The 17,569-nt window shown below is 45.0% G+C and overlaps 1 protein-coding gene across 6 annotated transcripts in view; it reads left to right on the plus strand.

Moving 5' to 3' along the window:
- Nucleotides 1-9,841: 9,841 nt before the first annotated feature.
- The window catches only part of NPAS3 (neuronal PAS domain protein 3), a 962,475-nt gene continuing 954,747 nt past the window's right edge, over nucleotides 9,842-17,569 (plus strand). For 2 of the 6 annotated variants that reach the window (XM_069558692.1, XM_069558694.1), the window contains exon 1: nucleotides 13,971-14,563. In XM_069558692.1, coding sequence (XP_069414793.1) covers nucleotides 14,514-14,563 — 50 coding nt within the window. In that variant the 5' untranslated portion in view covers nucleotides 13,971-14,513. Of the gene's footprint in view, nucleotides 10,206-13,970; nucleotides 14,564-17,569 lie in introns of those variants that run through there. The other 4 variants (XM_069558691.1, XM_069558689.1, XM_069558690.1 and 1 more) reach the window with 4 other exon arrangements.

The raw sequence follows: 17,569 nt of genomic DNA on the forward strand, positions 1-17,569 counted from the left end.
ATTTTAAAATCCTCCAGCCTGAGAATAATGATGAATGATATAGAAAATATTTTTAGTTGCCTGTGAAGCTGTGTTAGAAAGATTGTATAAAACTTTAAAAATGGTGTAATTGTATTTTGCTTATGGTATAGAGATAATGTGGTTAAATATTATGTCTACATAATATATGAACTTAAAGGGCATTGATTCCAGTTCTTTACCTGAGTTTCTAGAAGGTGGTCACTTTGTTCTGCCAAGATATGTCCCAAGTGTGGGAGGCTCAGCACCTTCAGAGGTGGCCCTCTTCAGGTTCTGAACAGTGGAAAACCTCTTTCTGCTATGGAACTTAATCTAGCTCTGAGTTTCATCTTTATATCTTTCTGAAGTATCAGTCTGATTTCTATATTCCCATCTTTTTTCTGGAGAACAGAGGGAAAGTGAAGTTCCTGGACCCAGATCTTCAACATTAAGTACTGGAATACCTACTTCCTGGGTGACAATATAAAAGCAAAACATACATTTATCAGTTCCACATGAAGTCAAAATTGTAAGTACATTCTTAATAATACACTCATGATTTGATAGTGAAGCAACACATAATTGCAAAGTGTGTTTTCACTCTTTTAAAAAAACACAGCAAAAAGAAAAGTTAAAACTTTCCTTATTGGTCATAATAATAACTTAAGACAGCAGTTCTCAAAGTGTGGGCTGAGGACCTTTTCAGGGTGTCCATGAAGTCAAAACTATTTTAATAGACTATAACAATGCTAACAACATAATAAATAGTTGCCTTTTTCATTGTGGATATGTCACTGTGGATGCTGATGGTACAGAAGCAAAGGTGAGTAAAACTGCTTGGGCATCAACATGAATCAAGGGAGTAGGAGCAAACTGCACTGGGAGTCGCTGTATCCTCCCCTGCCACACATTCACAGTGAACAGCTGCCAGATTCATTTGAGAACATCCTTGATGAAGCAGTATGAATTATTAACTTTATTAAGTCTGGACTCTTGAACATGTATCTTTAAACATCCTTTGTGATGAAATGGGAGGTGTTTATAAAGCCCTTTTGGCGCATATCTATAAGTATCTCAAAATATTCTTGTCCTGTTGTTTTTGTTGCAAGCTGAACTAGCCACTTTTTTTTTTTTTAATGAAACACTATTTGAAAGAACAACAGACAAACTATAGCTATTTAGATGTATTTGATGGACATTTTCTTGAAAATGAATAAAATGTGCCTGTCCTTTGAAGATACAACTTTCAGTATTTGGCTACCAATAATAGTATTTGAGATTCCAAGTGAAAATTAGAATTTTAGGAAACTTGTATCTGTCATTGTGAGCTTGACAGCTTCCCAATAAGTAAAGGTTTTATATACTAATTCAAATCAGAATAGTAGAGATACTAGCACATGTGATTTTTATTGATATTGTATAATGAAATCTGTTAACCTTTGGAAGATCTATGTTAATGTTTCAAAAATTATCACTGCATATGATACAAAGCCATGCATGAACAAAAATTCTACAGGTCAATGAATTTCAATGACTGGAATGTGAAACATTTCTTAATGTGACTTCAGCTAACTTTTAAGAAATTATTACTTGTTGAGTGTTAGTATAATAACAGTAGAGAAGATACTCACAATTATATGTTAAGGTCCTTAAAATTTGACTTACCTCTTTTCTAACTATATATCTATGTGAAGCTGGATTTTCTGTACCAAAACAACTTATTGCAACAGACTAAATGCAGAAAAAATATGGGGATCTGGTTGTCCTCTATTAAACCAGATGTTAAAACAAAACAAATATAAAACAACATCACTCTTCTTTTTTTCTTTGTTTGGAAACAATAGTTAATTTTTACAATGAAAAGTGTGTGTTAACATGTAATGAGTATTATTTTTTAAATGAACTAATAAGAAAAATATTAAAAATTAATTTTGACTATATTAAATATTGATAGATGTGATATACATAATCCAAAGCTCTTTGAGTGGCCTCCAAATGTTTAAGAATTAAAGGAGACTTGAGACAAAAATGTTTGTGAATCCTCGTTCCAAGGAACACTCCGGTGAAAGACTATAGTTATCCTTACCCTTATTAATTTCAAAACATTTGGAAATAAAAGCCACATATTTGTTTCCAATACAATAGTGAATCTGTAATCCACTATTTTATGTCTAAGCATATCTTTTAAAGAATCTTTATTTAATTTTCTTTAATCAAAAATTGTTTATAATATGAAAGTTGATAACAATTGTTGTTGTTGAGAACCGTACCAACCAGATATATTTCTTATAACAAGAATGATGGATAGGATACTGCACTGCATACTTTTTTTCAGTTTTCTTTAAAACTTGTTTTATTTTATACTGAAGAATAGTTGATTTACAATGTTATGGTAGTTTCAGGTATATGGCAAAGCGATTCAGTTGTACACATACATATATCTATTCCTTTGCAGATTCTTTTCTCATATAAGTTATTACATAGTATTGAGTATAGTTTCTTGTGCTATACGGTGGATCTTATTGATGATCTATTTTATATATAGCAGTGTATATATGTTAATCCCAACTCTTAATTTATCCCTCTCCCAACGCCTTTCCCCTTTGGTAACCGTAAGTTGTTTTCTGTGAGTCTGTTTCTGTTTTATAAATAAGTTCATTCATATCATGTCTTTTAGATTCCACATATAAATGATATCATATGGCATTTGTCTTTGTCTGGCTTACTTCACTTACTATGATAACCTCTAGGTCCTATACATTTTGCATATGATTAACATGAGAGGTTGGAAAAGGCAATGGCAACCCACTCCAGTACTCTGGCCTAGAAAATTCCATGGACGGAGGAGCCTGGAAGGCTGCAGTCCATGGGGTCCTGAAGAACTGGACACGACTGAGAGACTTCACTTTCCCTTTTCACTTTCACACATTGGAGAAATGGCGACCCACTCCAGTGCTCTTGCCTGGAGAATCCCAGGGATGGGGGAATCTGGTGGGCTGCCGTCTACGGGGTTGCAGGAGTCAGACATGACTGAAGCAACTTAGTAGCAGCAGCACCAGCAGCAACGTCAGAGGTTATCTACCCTTTGTGTAATGCTAAATTTTAGGACTCTTGGAAAAGTGCACTGGACTTTGGGAAATGCTTGCAGTATTTCTATCTGGTGTCTTTCTTGAATTTGATCAACAAAGTTAGTCACTTAGAATTGCAGGTGTCTTGTAGAATTTAAATTAAACAGACTTATCAACATTCATAAACAGAGCATGGAAGCATTTCAATACTTATGTGGGTAAATTTCAAGACCTTTCTCATCTCCAAAGAAGAGAACTTGGGAGAGATCTTAAGAGACTGTCCCCATGGTGATGACTACCTTTCATGGAGTAATGAACTGTACTAAGTGCTTCATGCACTTTATATCATTTAAACCCTACCACAATCCCTTGAGAACTACATATATTTCAAAGAAAGGAACAGAGGCTTGGTGAAAATAAAGAAATTACTTGAAGTCACCCAGCTTGCAAATGGTAGAACTGTAATTAAACCCAGAGTGCAAGATTTTTTTTTTTTAAAATTTGGCTGCACCAGGTCTTAAGTGCAGTGTGTGGAATCTTTAGTTCCGGTATGCAGATTCCCAGTTGTGGCATGTAGGATCTAGTTCCCTGACTAAAGATCAAATGCAAGCCTCCTACCTTGGGAGCATGGAGTCTTAGCCACTGGACCATCAGGGAGGTCCCCTGAAGTGCGTGATTTTTGCCCCCAGCTCCTGACTGATTTTCTTTCTCGGCTCATCTGGTTCAAGGCCCAATCTCCCAAGCCACTTTTGTACATTTTATGTAAATCTGTTGTTGCCCTTAGGACATTTTATTTATCTATATATTTGTTTCTTTATATATTTACTTCTGCTAATAAACTCAACCCCCTGAAGGAAGGAATGGTCCCTGAAACCCCACCATGCAAGGCAAATCCATTTTTGCTGGCCTGAATTAACACCAGGTTAAGTAGTAGAATCTAAAAGAGCTTAAAGAACTTGCCCTTCCCGGTTTCATCAGTGTGTGGCAAAGTTGGGATCTGAAGCTAGACCTCCCAACGTACCTCTATCTTAAACACTGCAGGCCAGGCCAGTGATTCTAAAATATGATGCGGGGACCAATTGTATCACCTAGGAATTTGTTAGAAGTGCAAATTATTATTAATAATAATAGCCCCACCCCAAATCCTACTGAATATGAGCTTGTAAAGGTAAGGCCCAGAATTTTGTGCTTTAATAAGCCCTTCTTGCAATTCTGATGTATGCTCAAGTTTGAGATCCACTCCTCTAGGTGAAGAGACATAACAGTTTAATAAAAATAAAGTGGTTGACATAGCGTTTGTCATTGTAGTCTTGTCTGACTCTTTGCAGCCCCATGGACTACAGCATACCAGGCTTCCCTGTCCTTCACCATCTCCAGGAGCTTGTCAAATTCATGTTCATTGAGTTGGTGATGCCATCCAACTATCTCATCCTCAAGACATGATAATTTAATAAAAATAGAGTGGTTGACACAGCATGGAGTGTAATAAGACTGTTTGTTTGATTTGCTTTGTGGTTAGGTTTATAAAATATCCCATCCTACTGAAAATGAAAAAGTCAAGTAAAAACTCATCTAGTATGGTCATTTTCATTAAAAAAAAAAAATCCAAAGCAATTAGTCACTTCTTGAATCAAGCATGCAATGAATTAATATTTTTACAATTAATGAGAAAATTAAGAGAAGAAAAGAGTCTGTTGGCTATTTGAGTATACCTACTTGGAGGAATCAAGCTGAACAGAAATAAAATTTGCCTTTAGCACTAGGCATAATTTTCACTGGAACAGAAAGTAACATGTTGCTGTTGGACTTGAAGTACAAGTCCTAACTTACATCTTAGTGGGTCCTTCCAAGTTCTAATTATGTTGACAGTGATAGAAGCAGCAGACTGGAGCCAGCATTTGACACTCCTTTATCCTCCCAGGTAGATTTAAAAATCAATCATCTCCTAAAAATTAGAGATATTTCAGCTCCAAAATAAAATCCTCAATCATGGAAAAATAAGAGCAGCTTTTGAGATTGTTGTTTAAAGACAAATTAGTCTTTAAATATGTTGGGATAATTTAGTTATTTTGCATGTAAGTCTAAGTTTAGCTTTAGTTAGATTCTATTGATTTGCACATGCTTTGGAATAATATTACCACAATGTGTGAATATTCTAACTCAAAAAAAAAAAAAAAAAAACCATGGATTTGAGACCCTTCCTCACTCACATTAAAAAAAAAAAAAAATTCCTCTTCTACTGCCTGCTGCTGAATTTAGAAACAGCTAAAGGATTTCTTTTTCTCTTTTAACCAAACTACTTCTTTTTCTAGCTAATATTTATAAAGTCCTCTAAGAATTACTTAAGCATAATAGTTAGAGATAGTATTTGATATAGGCTGTAGTAATATTGAAAGGCCCAATCTCCCATGCCACTTTTGTACATTTTATGTAAATCTTCAGTGCTCTCCTTATAGGTTATCAATGGACATACATATATGATAAATAATGATTTATTAGATATTCTCAGTTCCTTAGTTTCTCCCCTGGAATATCAAGAAAGTCATTATTGTGAGGTTTATATTATTTTTCTCTCCCCTGACATAGTTTTGCTTTTGACTGGATTAGGGGACATATTAATAGCATGGAAAATTTAGCATTAAGAGCTTGAATTCAATTTCAATTGAGGAGCAGAGATGGAACATTTTTTAAATGAAAAGTTTATCCCCTCTACATAAGATAAAATCTCCTTCCCATGAAATGGGAGCATCTTAATTTTAGCCCATAGCTTTTCCTACAATGAAGCCTTATGTCTCAAACTGTTATAGACCATTTCACATTTTTTTAATGAGAAAAACAAAAAACAGAAAAACCCCCAAAAAACCTCTACTGAAGTATGATCCCTGCAATAAAACTCTCAGCATTTCAGAGTAAAGCATTTCCTACTTTATTCATTATATATGACATTTTCATTCTATTTATCTATTTATTTTATCTTATTCTAGTCTCTGTGTACTATTTTATTTCTCCTTAAACACCTGACTAGAGTAAAGCAAAAATTAGATACAATAAAGCTTTGTAGTTCTTCTCTCCTACCTGTCATTGGCAGCTTCTGACAGCCAATAATGAAAAGTCAAAGTCAAACCATTTAACTCTAAGTAAATGAAAATGAATTTCCAGAGAATAGATATTTTTATCATATGAGCAAAAGGCACAGTTGTACACTGACAACAAGGATAAAGATGTAAATATGTAATTGTGCTAGCTGTGTGTATATCATATGTATGTATTCAGAGTTAAAACATCATAAACTCCTCTTCTACATCTCAACATAACCTGATATGTATATTTTAGGTGGGGGAAGGGGGATGCACAATGAGAAAGTATACAGTTTAATGTTAACTGGAGCCCTTTGGGTTGGAATAGTGCCAAAGCAACTTTCAAAATATTTCAAAACAGCTGCCAGCATGTAAAGATTTTAACTGAAAGAGTAGAGTAATGAAATCTGAATTACTAATGAGGGAATAAACATATTTTGCTTAAGGTCCTTAATGAACATAAAGATAAGATCCAATAAGGAATTTGTCTCTCATGCATGCAAACCAAACTTCCAAAATTTTATATGTAAGGACAAAAACAGTGAAACAGACTTATCACATACATCCTAAAGTAACATACTGTGCAAGTCTTCTTTGCATAGTCTGTTTATTTCTATTTTAGAAAAGAAAGTTTCTGGAGGGCAGGAACCATATAAATTCTCTTAAATATGGATAGTTGAAAGCTTGGAACTTTGAAGCTGAATGTGCTCATTAAACTCTACTTTAATAGTATCAAGTATAATTGAAGTAGCTTCAGCATATCTTGTTTCAAACGTCCACCAGCAAATCTCACATCTTCTTTTGAGGGAGACAGGTTTGCCCTTTGGGCTTGCAAGAAAAACTTGCCCTCCAAGAAAGAAGGGAAGCAGGACCACATATTTCCAGACCAACTAGTCCATAAAATAAGTAGCCAATAAAATATAATCGCTAGTCTTTTCTATTCATAGAATCAAAGATAAATTTAAAAAGAAGGATGATATGGTCTATAAATGCAACTCATTGATTATGTAGAAAATATTTTAAAAGAGAAAATATCTATTCTGGGCAAAGAGCATTTTACCGGTTTCTGGAACCTTGTAGCACATTTAGGGGCTGCCTGCTGATCCACCGGATCTAACCTGGAACATGGTATTACATACTGGAGTTAAACCATACATACATGGAGGCAGCTCTTACTGGCTGGGAACCACCTAGACGTCAGACGCCAGGCACAGTCACCACCCCCAATGGGCCAATAATTCAGACATGCTATTATATAGAAAGCCACTGTCTGCATATATGTTCCTTTTAAGCCTCATTGGTCAGCCCTTAACTGGACTTCATTTGGCCTGCAGGACTGCTGGCCTTGACCTTATGCAGTCAGAGAAGGAGAACTTTTCTCAACCCCTAGAACATTCTTGACCTCTCCATAATTAGTGCGAACTCCCCTTTCTTTCCATAGGAAAGCTTTCGCTGAGCCAAGGGGTGGTATTAGAAATCTCTTCTGACCCAACCCTGAGGATGAGAGGTGGGGTGGAGGGAGCACGGAAACCGGAGTCCACCCGCAAGGCTTGGCCCGGCAGCAGGGCTCCTGGTGGGAAGAGGCCCTCCTACTTCTGTGACCTGATCCCTCCCCTGTGGCTTTCCACCTACCCCTGTGCACCTGCCCTCTCAATAGAGCCCCCACCCGCGCCGGTTCAGTGACTTCGTGTTTGGCCACAGAACAAGTAACTGTTAATAGCTCTGAATGAAATGCCTTTAAACTAGGAAAAGGCCCCCTTCCTAGGAAGGAGGTAGACAGGACCTCGGTTAGATCTTCAACTAACTCGTCACGCCACAGATGCTCATTACGATTCTTTTTACGTGCAACATGTGGGGGACGAAGCAGTTTCATATCTCCTGGTATTATCTGCCGTCCAAAGCATTTTCTTTGAGAGGAAAATGGAAACGCAGCTGCGCCGTGGGCCCGGCCAGCCAGAGCTGGGGCTCCCTCCCTCTGTCTCCCTGCGGCTGCCGGGCTCGGGCGGCTCCTCCGGAAACTGACTCGGGTTAGGGGAGCAAAGAGGTTGCGCCGCCAGCGCGGGACGCTGCCCGGGCGCGGACCGGTCTTTGTGCCGCTGGGCTGTTTTCCCGGAGTCACGAGGATGGAACGGGAGCCCAGGTCTGCGGCGAGGGCAGGCGTCTGGCCCCCAGACCTGGTGCGGGGACACCGGGCCGGGCAGTCTCTACCACTCTCGTCCTTGGCAACTTCTGGCCAATCGGCCCAGCCCCTCTGGGTCCCAGCGGCCGGCTGAGCCCCAGGCCCAAAGGGTTAAGCAGGTGCCTCGCCCGGCGAGGCGCTATTGGCCGAGGGTCGGGCGGCGCGGCCGCGGCCACCACGCTCCGCCGAACCCAAGTTGTGTTCGCGCTGCGGGCGCGGCGGCCAGTCGTTCCCCTAGCTGCCAGGCCCGGGCCTTTGAGCGCGGAGCGAAGAAGAGACGAGAGAAGGAGATGGGGGAAACCAACAGCAATACCAGCAAAGGGTCCCGGGGGTAAGGGCGCGCCAGAGGAGGCGAGACCACGTCCCGCGTTGCTCAGGGGCTGCACCCTCCGCCAGGCAACTCCGGTCCAGTTTCGCGATCCGGAAGGAAGAAGGAGGAAGTGGGGACACGCGGGGGTCCCAGGCGGGGGGTGGGGAGTAGCCATTCACTCCTCACTGCCCCCACCCATTATACAGGCGAGGAGTGCAAGTTGTCATTAAAAAGGCGCGCCCAAACCACGGCATCCCGCCTTAGCCCCTAAAGAAACACTGATATAACAATGTGGAGAAGTAACTGGAAGGCACGAGAAAATAAATGCACGTGTTTTCTCTTTTTGTTTCCCTGGTGGCTGGAATTTGCAGAGTTCGCCCCAGCTGTGGCTGCTAATTTATTCGTTTCATCGTTTGAAAGGGGCGTATAGAGATGGATCACCAGGGGCACAACCGGCTCCCTTTAGCTGGACCTACAGTCCCCACCTCACAAGTTTGTCCAAGACCAACATGCCCGCCCACCAGGAGCGAAGAGAGTCCCTTCTTATAAAGGGTTGAACAAACTCTCCGTTGCACAAAAGCGCCCCCCCCCCTTCCTCCTTTGCACACCATCCCTCCTTGATAAGCATCAAGTTCTCCAGTAGTCCAACTTGCAGTTGGCAACCCTCGCGCTACCTAGCGTAGAGAAGACCGGTAGAGTGAGGGGTCCTGTCCGGGAGGGGAGAATCTGCGCCCCCATTCCTGCACACGCGGGCTGGAGTCCAGGTTACTGGAAGCCGCGGGAGGCGCGAGCCTGCCTGGATGGTGGTTATTTCTCTAGAGAAAAGAGGGGGAGAGCGCGCGCTCGTCTTACACTTTGGGTCAGAAGTGCGCGGTGTGTGTGTGTATGTGTGTGTGTGTCCGTGTTGTTGAGGGGGCGGGAAAGAAAGGCACCCTCCGCTCGCAGCCCGTCATTCCCTTGCACCGGCCAAGTCCTCTCCAAGCCTCCCGGTGCATCCTTCCTCCGCCACCCCCTCCCCTTCTTCCCTCAGCTGGGCTCGCGCGGCGCAGCCGGAGCAGCCAGTGAGAGCAACATCCTGGAAAGAGGGGGGAGCACCACCGCCCCCCAAAAGGGAAAAAAGGCCCCACCCTGACACGTTTTGCTGTTTGCAAGTCCCTCGCACTCCCCCCCCCCCCCCGCACCTCCTCCTCGCGCTTGCGGCACCCCCCCCACCCCAGCCCGCTGCGCGCACATCAAAGCGCCTCTCCGCCGCGCACAGTGGCCGCGGCTCACTAATGGGATTGCAGGCTGGTGCCTGGCTCCGCTGCTGCCGCCGCCGCTGCTCGCGCTGCTGCTGCTGCCGCCGCCCGAGCCCCAGCCCGAGCCCCCGCCAGCCCGAGCCCAGAGCCGCCGCGCCCGGGGGCCGAAGCCGCGGCGATGATCCGAATATTTCCGGATTTCAGCGTGCAGGTGACGGCCGCGGCGGCCGGCGGGGCGGCCGCGGGGGTGCCGGCCGGCGCGGGCATGGGGAGGGCCGGCGCCGCGGCCAACGGCACCCCGCAGAACGTCCAGGGCATCACCTCCTACCAGCAGCGGTGAGTAGTCTCGCCTGGGCTGGGATAGTGTCCCCCGCTCCGGGATGCTGGGGTGGGACTCACTTTGCCTCTTGTTTTGGCGTTACAACACACATGCACATCGCCAGGGCTCACTTTGCTTGCCCCTCGTTCTATAGATAAGACAGAAAAAAAAAAAAATCATTCACAATTCAGACTGAAAGGCACTTAGTGTACCGGCGAAGTCGAACCACCCTGTGCGTTCTGCATGGCCCCAAATCCAGAGTCTCAGCCCCGCGTAGCCAAGGAGTTACAGCGAAGTCTGAGACACAGCACAAGGTGCTTTTGCAAAGTTTTGGGATCCTCGTCCCCTTCAGCGGAATTTTCTCAATGCCTCTGCCGGGTGCGGACCCGAGCTGACGGGCAGCCAGGGGGGCAGTTGATCACCTGAGGGTGATTGATCATTTGTTTCCAAACAGAATGGGAACGGTTTTCAGGAGAAGCTGTAGACTTGCAATTCTACATAATAGTGTTATCTTGTCACCTGTTACTACAGGGAAATAGAGCAAGAAATCCGAGTCTCCTTGGCGTTGTTAAGTATTCATTTTAAACGTATTATAATGCAAATGATAAGATTCAGAGATACAAGTTAGGAAGCAAATTTTACAAAGTTAGGTTAGGTGGTAAGAAGGAAGTTTTCAAGTATTTCTTGTTTGCATTTCTTTCAAACATTTATAGATTTAAAAAAATTATGGGTGTGACATTGAAATAGGAAACATCATTTGATTCAATTAGGAAAGAAAGGGGGAAAATATTACCACCAGCACCACCAACAGCCCTAGAACCCTGAAGTTTTTCCTTAAGGACAACTTGCGATGTTTCAAGATTTTATCAAAAATGTAATCCACAAAAATGCCCTGAGAAAAACTAACAATGTAGTATGAAAGGTAAGCTTCCCATTTGTGGGATTCAGTTTCATAAGAGATGGGAGAAAAAAAAAAAGAACACATGAAAGTGTGAAATTAAATATTTGTGTTTCCCAGATTGCACACGATTAAACATCTGAGAGATTTGCCAATGGCATTTAACTTAAAATATACACAATGCATAATTCAAATAAGAGCTCCTATTTTTACCTTGTATTTCAAACTTCATTGATTTGAGAACCTTTGATTTGAACCAACAGTGTTTAAACTGAAAAGGTTAAGATAATCTATCACTGCCATATTTTGTGCCTTCTAACCAATGGCTCAGCGACCAGAGCAGGTTTTGCATAACACACTGAATGTTTTCCAAGTTGATGCCCTGTATTGCATATATTCTGTAGAGAACTTCATTATATTCTCTGAGTATTGTTAGAAGTTTTAAAAAGAGAGTCTTAAAAATAAGTCAAAAAGAGCCTATTTCATTAAAGAGATTTAAAAAATTATTTTAGTCTTGTTTTAGTTCAGTGATTACAAGAACCTTTAATACAAAAGATCTGGGAATTTTTCAAACATAAAAGGACCAGGAAGGAATTAGATTTTTCCTTCTCATGATTCAGGTATAGTTTTTTTTTTTTGTCACTTATAAAACATTTAAATGACAATAGAATACATCGGTCACTTTAACTAGGAAGTGCAGGCAGTAGTCACAATAGTGTGGTCTCTGAAGTAGGGAGTCAAGGGTCAGAAATGTCAGAAGGCCTTTGGACGATTTCAGGGAACTCCGGGGAACTTCAAGTAACCCTTAAGACATGAACTGGGCATAAGAAGTGGTCATGAATTTCCAGCTTTTATGTTTATTCTTGGAGTGTTGGTGTCTGTCACCATGAAGATCTTCCCACGGCCAATTGCCTGCCAGTCAGCAGCACCCAAGGGTAATCCTCCATGGTCCCCAACTCTGCCCCTGAAAGCGCTGCAATGCTTCCATGTTCGTCTTTGAATTGGGGCCACTTTATCAAGTTTCTGAATCCCAGTGCAGTTCTAAAGATTAAAGCTTTAAAAAGAATCAACTCTAAACTTTAGCCTGTGGGATGTCGTGTTCCCTTTTTTTTTATGTTCTCTCATGTTGACAAGAGAAGGTGCTAGCTGTGAAAAATGTAGCTCTCCATTTCATTACTCAGATATGACGACACCTGTTACTACCTTTAATTTTAATTTGGGGAAAGGGGGATGAGTCATGGGGGAGGGCTAGAAGGTTATTGGCATGGTCTTAGTCACAAGTCCCCTGTCCTCTGGAATTTTATTGGGAATGTAGGCCACCTACTTGTTAGGTAGTAGGGGCTGTGAAGGGCAGACTTTAGTTTCCACCTCAAGACCTGGATATGTCTGTTATATATAGTAAATGGTAACATCATTTTACCAAAAAAAAAAAAAAAAAAAGCATTAACTTCCTTCCGAGAGTTTGATGAGGAAGTGACAGGCATAAGGGGGTTTTCAAGCAAAGAGTCACCTGTTGGGAGAATACAAGCTTCTCTCATTTGTCATCTTTTGGTAGAAACGCCCTAAGCTGACTGTCTTGCAGCCAGAACTTCCAAGCAGGCAACTTTTCCTCTGTCTTCCAGCCCATGTATATTTTGTACTTAACACATTCTACTTCATTTTTCAATCACTCTCATCTTCTCCTACCTGTAGAGTGTACTCCAAAGAGAACTCGAACATCATCATGCAGATTAAACACGTCTGCCATGAAAAACACTTAGGTTTTCCAAGTTTCTGACTCTCAGCCCCACTATAGTGAAATGGTAGCAGTGAATGGGACCTCTTTGAGAGTCTGTTTTCTCTTAAGTTTAAAGTAAAATGCAAAGCCTCTCCTAGAATTGATGTTTTCCGTCTGGCTCTCATAAGAAATGCTTTGGGAGTCCTTTCTACTTTCCTGGGTGACACATGACTGATCCAAGTCTCTGCCTAAAAAGCTGCCCACACCCGGCAGAGCGGTTTCGTGGAGAAAAATCTCTGACCAAGGGCTACCTAGGCAATAGATTCCAGCACTGGCTCTGCACCGAGTGGCCCTATCTCTAGGCCTCTCTGAGCTGTAAAATAAGGACGCGGCTAGGCTGGATCCCAGAGGGCCCGAAGTCCGGTCTGGTCCCAGGTGCCCAGGTGGGAGAAGCGTTTTATCTAACTGCGTTTAAACTCCTGGGGATTCACTTGTGAACCCCGGGGTCTGCAGACTTGATACATGCGTGAATAATGCAGATTGCTCCGGGCTTGGAAATGCTGCTGAGAGCGCCCGAGCCACAAGGTAGCCTGTGCCGCCGCTCCGCCAGCCCAGAGGGGCTCTCCGGGCCTCTCCGCCCGCGCACCCCACCCGCTTGTCCCCGAAGGCGCGCCCGGGACGCCGGGTTGCCTTGCCCGCTGCCGTGGGCCTCCCAGTTCCTCTCTCTCTTGTTTCTTTCCTCCTGGCCGCGATACTCCAGAGAAGGGAAGTGTTCGAAACTGCAACTGAGTGGCGTTGTTGCGCCGGCAGCCGAGCTTCCCAGTCCCCCAACGAGAGAGAGAGAGGAGAGAGAGAGACACGGAGAGAGGGAGAGAGAGAGAGAGAGCGCGCGCGAGAGGGGGGGGGGGGGGCGGTGTGTGTCTGCGTGCGAGAGAGCGCTCTGGAGCAAAGCAGCTGGAAAATGCTCAGAAATACTTTCACAGCGGTCAAGCTGGGAACCCCCTGCGCTTCCTCCCCCGCTCCCCGCCCCTCCCGGCCTAGGGCCCCCCACCGCCCCCCGCCGGGAGGGTGTGTGCCCCACCTGCCACCCGGCCGGCTCGGGGCGGCGGCGGCGGGGGTGACGGCGGGGGGTGTGGCGGCGCGCGAGGGCGAGAACCCTGAGGCGGCGGCGGCGGGGCCCTGGGCCGGGCTGCCCGCGGGGCCGCGCGGCCGCCTTCCCCCCGCCGCCCCCCCGCCGCCGCCTCCCCCTCCTCCTCCGCCGCCGCCGCCGGTCGCCTGTCTCCGCGCCGGGCATGTCTCGGGAGCCGGAGCGGCCCGGGCCGCGGGGGCTCTGCGACGCATGGACGGCGGCGGCGGCGCCCGGAGAGCAGGGGGAGGAGAAGGCGCAGGCGGCGGAGGAGGCGGCGACCTGCGGCGAGAGGCACCGGCGGCGCGAGGGGACGGCCGGCTGCCGGCGAGGCTCCGGCCCCTCTACTTTTCCGTAGCCTCCCCGCCTCAGCAGCACGGCCGCCGCCGCCGCCGCCGCCGCCGCCGCCACGGCCACGGCCACGGCCACGGCCGCCGCCCGCCCGGCCGCCGCTGAGCGCAGCGCACGCCCGCACTCACTCCCGCCACCCCACGCACACGCACACCCCCCGCCCTCCCCACGCCCCCCGCCCCGGGAGTGGGGAGAGAGGCAAAAAGTAAGAGAGGAAAAAAAATAGCAGGAAGATGGCGCCCACCAAGCCCAGCTTTCAGCAGGATCCTTCCAGGCGAGAACGGTAACACTTTTCTGTTTATTGAACCTGCCGCCGGGGCGGCCGCTCCCGCCGCCGCCGCCGCCGCCTCCGCCGAGGTGGCGGGCCCCGCTCCGCAGCCCGCCTCCTGGGCCGCGAGCCCGCGGGAACCCGGTCTGCCGGGCAGGCGGCTCCGCGGTCCCCGCGCGCATTGTCCGCCCGCGGCGGCTGCGGCAGCGAGCGGGCTCTCCGGCGGCGGCGGCGGCGGCGCCAGGCTCTCCGAGCGGTCGCACCTCCTCGGCTCGGCGAATGGAGTGACTCGTTGACAGAAAAAAAAAAAAAAAGAAAAGAAAAGAAAAGAAAAAAAAAAAGAAAAAGCAGAAAAAAGAAAGAAAAAAGAAAAAGAGAGAAACAAAAACGAAGGGGCTGCAGTGTGGCGGGGAGCAGCGGTGCGGGTGGGGGGGCCGGGGGATCCCCGGGGCCGCCGCAGGTCCCTTGGCAGCTGCTCTCTAGGAAGGAATGAGGCTGGGGAGGGGGAGGGCAGGCTGGCGAGCAGGGGAGGAGGAGGAGGAGGAGGAGGCCGGGGGCGGGGAGCGCGGAGCTCGCGCCAGGCCCGGACGGTGTCGCCGAGGGGCTTGTCTCCGCGCGGAGCCTCTAGGCCGGGCCGGGCGGAGAGAGGCGCGCGGCCGCCTCCCCGCCGCCCGGGCTGCCGCCCCCAGCCTCGTCAACTTGTAGGTCTCCTGCTTTTGCCCTCTGTTCTCCTCCACTGCCCTCCTATTCACTCTCTTCTTCCACACCCCCCTCACCCCCTCACCCCCGAGGAAAAAAAGAAAACCCTTCAGTCCCAATGAGCCAGCCAACAGCGAGATCCAAAATGTGCCAACACTTGGAACATCTCTGTCCCGTTAGTTACTGTTTGCGGATCTGTGTTTTAAAAAGTTCCAGGGGAGAACTGCATATCCAGGCAGGGAGCTCAGCCGAGCATGTCTGTTTGAAGTTAGTTACACCGAAGCCAAAAGGGAAAGGGAGTTTGTCTTCACAATTTCCTTAACTGTCCTACGTGAGTGGCATTGTTAGATTTCAGAGTAACTAAGCACCCCTCCGCCCCTCGTGGTTTTCCCCTCCTGCTGTCCACCCAGCCTACTTTGTTTGGACTCCTATTTGCTATTAATTGGCAGCGTTAATGACATTAATTGCATATAGCATATTGGTTTGAGCAAAGTGAATCTCTCTTTCTGTCTCAGAAGAGGAAATGCTCAGTAGGAAGTATGAAATGTTACCCATTGATTCCCGAGGAAAACAAATGCGGTTAGATGTGTCCATTCCCCCCCGCCCCCGGCCCCCAACCAGCGATGTTTACTTTCCTCACAGGCTTAAGTGAACTTGAAAAGATGAGGGAAGTCCATAGTAGCAAGATTTAATTGTTTTGACATGGGCATTTTTATTTTTGATACAACATAGCATTTAACCTGTAGTTTCCATCTAGTTGTTAAGGAGATATTTAAACAAGCTATTCCCTTAGAAAACTTCACTTGCACTATTGCTTGTTTCCTTTATTCAGTAGGGACCGCAGAATTGTCAGGATTAAGGAAATAATTTCAAGTAGATACGTAAGAGACTCATTCTAAACTCTAATTTCTGTATAAGTCATGTACCTGGGAGTAAATCATACACAGCGCAGCTTTTAAAGATGTTAAAGATGGTTAGCATTAACTACCTGACAACTCATAAAGCTAAAAGGAACATTTAGTCTTAAGTGTTTTATGGGAATTCACATATTAAGTACTTTACTTTTGTAGGTAGAAAAATTGCTTTTCAGAGCATTTGTGCAAAGCTTTTAATAATTATTTCGTATTTAACACGGTGATGAATACTTTTCGAAGTCAAAAGTTTATAATTGATTTCCTCCCTTCTTTCCTTTTCTTTGCCTCCTTCTTCCCCAGTTCTCTGGTAGTAAATGTATTTACTGGGATGGCCCCAGTAATCTCTCCAGCAGAGGCCTATTTGTGTGCCATTTTGGGAATTTCTCTGAGATAGGAATCTTGAAGATAGAATTAATTTCTAGAGGAAACTTCATAGCCTGTGCATGAGCGCGTTCTTTATCACCTGTCTCCATTTGGCATTCGAAGAAGGTAAATCAAAGTGCGCGATTTGTTATTCTGCTCCACTTGAGAGCTGAACTAAATAACACTTGGTCTGAAATTCTGATTGAAGTTGTAGGAGGATATACTGTATTTAATTTAATGCCCTTTAATAGCATCTTCTTGTTCAGCTCGGATGCTGTCATTTTAAAGGTTGGATCTGAGAAGGTTTAACCTGTAGGGAGAGGGAGGAGTACTAAAGAGGTACGGGCAGAAGGAGCGACGATACAGAGGAAAGGAAGAAAGGAGTTATAAACTAAATGTTTCAAACAGTAATAACCACAAACTTGGCCCGTTATCCAAACAGTTGTTTTATGCCCTGAGGGTTCACTTTGTTATTAGGGTTTAAAATGCTCTTAACACTTTGAGTGTAAACATTACACATGTTCCTTGATTTGGTTTTGTAATGAGAAATGGGAAATCAGACGGTTGGTTCAGGAGGGGTTGTTTTTCATAGTTACTTGCTCAACTAAGTAGTCACTTCACCTTTATGTGGACTTTGTGCCTGGAACTTGTTGGTTAGCAGTGTAATTTCTCTGTAATGGTTGAACAGAAATATGTTTACAAAAGATGGTTTTCTGTGGACATGCATTAAGTGACCTCCTCCCATTTACTTAAAACATGGTTTCCAAATCATTGACTTCTTAAAGGCTTTTATGGACACTATCTCTGTTGTTTTTCACATATACCAGTATCAAAACTTGTAGAGAGAGAGAAAAAAAATCTTTTGAATTGTCTTCTTGTTTAGAAACTCTGACCTGAGTTTAATAATACAGTACAAAAGTCATTTCCTCCTAATAATGTTTACAGAGTAAATTTTGGGAAAAGAAGTTTTTTCTTGATAATGTCTTATGTTATTATTTAGTTATCCTTAAATTCCTCTGACTCATACACGCAGAAAGTGTCTCTT

Source organism: Ovis canadensis, chromosome 18, assembly GCF_042477335.2.
Source record: "Ovis canadensis isolate MfBH-ARS-UI-01 breed Bighorn chromosome 18, ARS-UI_OviCan_v2, whole genome shotgun sequence".
Lineage (NCBI taxonomy): Eukaryota > Metazoa > Chordata > Mammalia > Artiodactyla > Bovidae > Ovis > Ovis canadensis.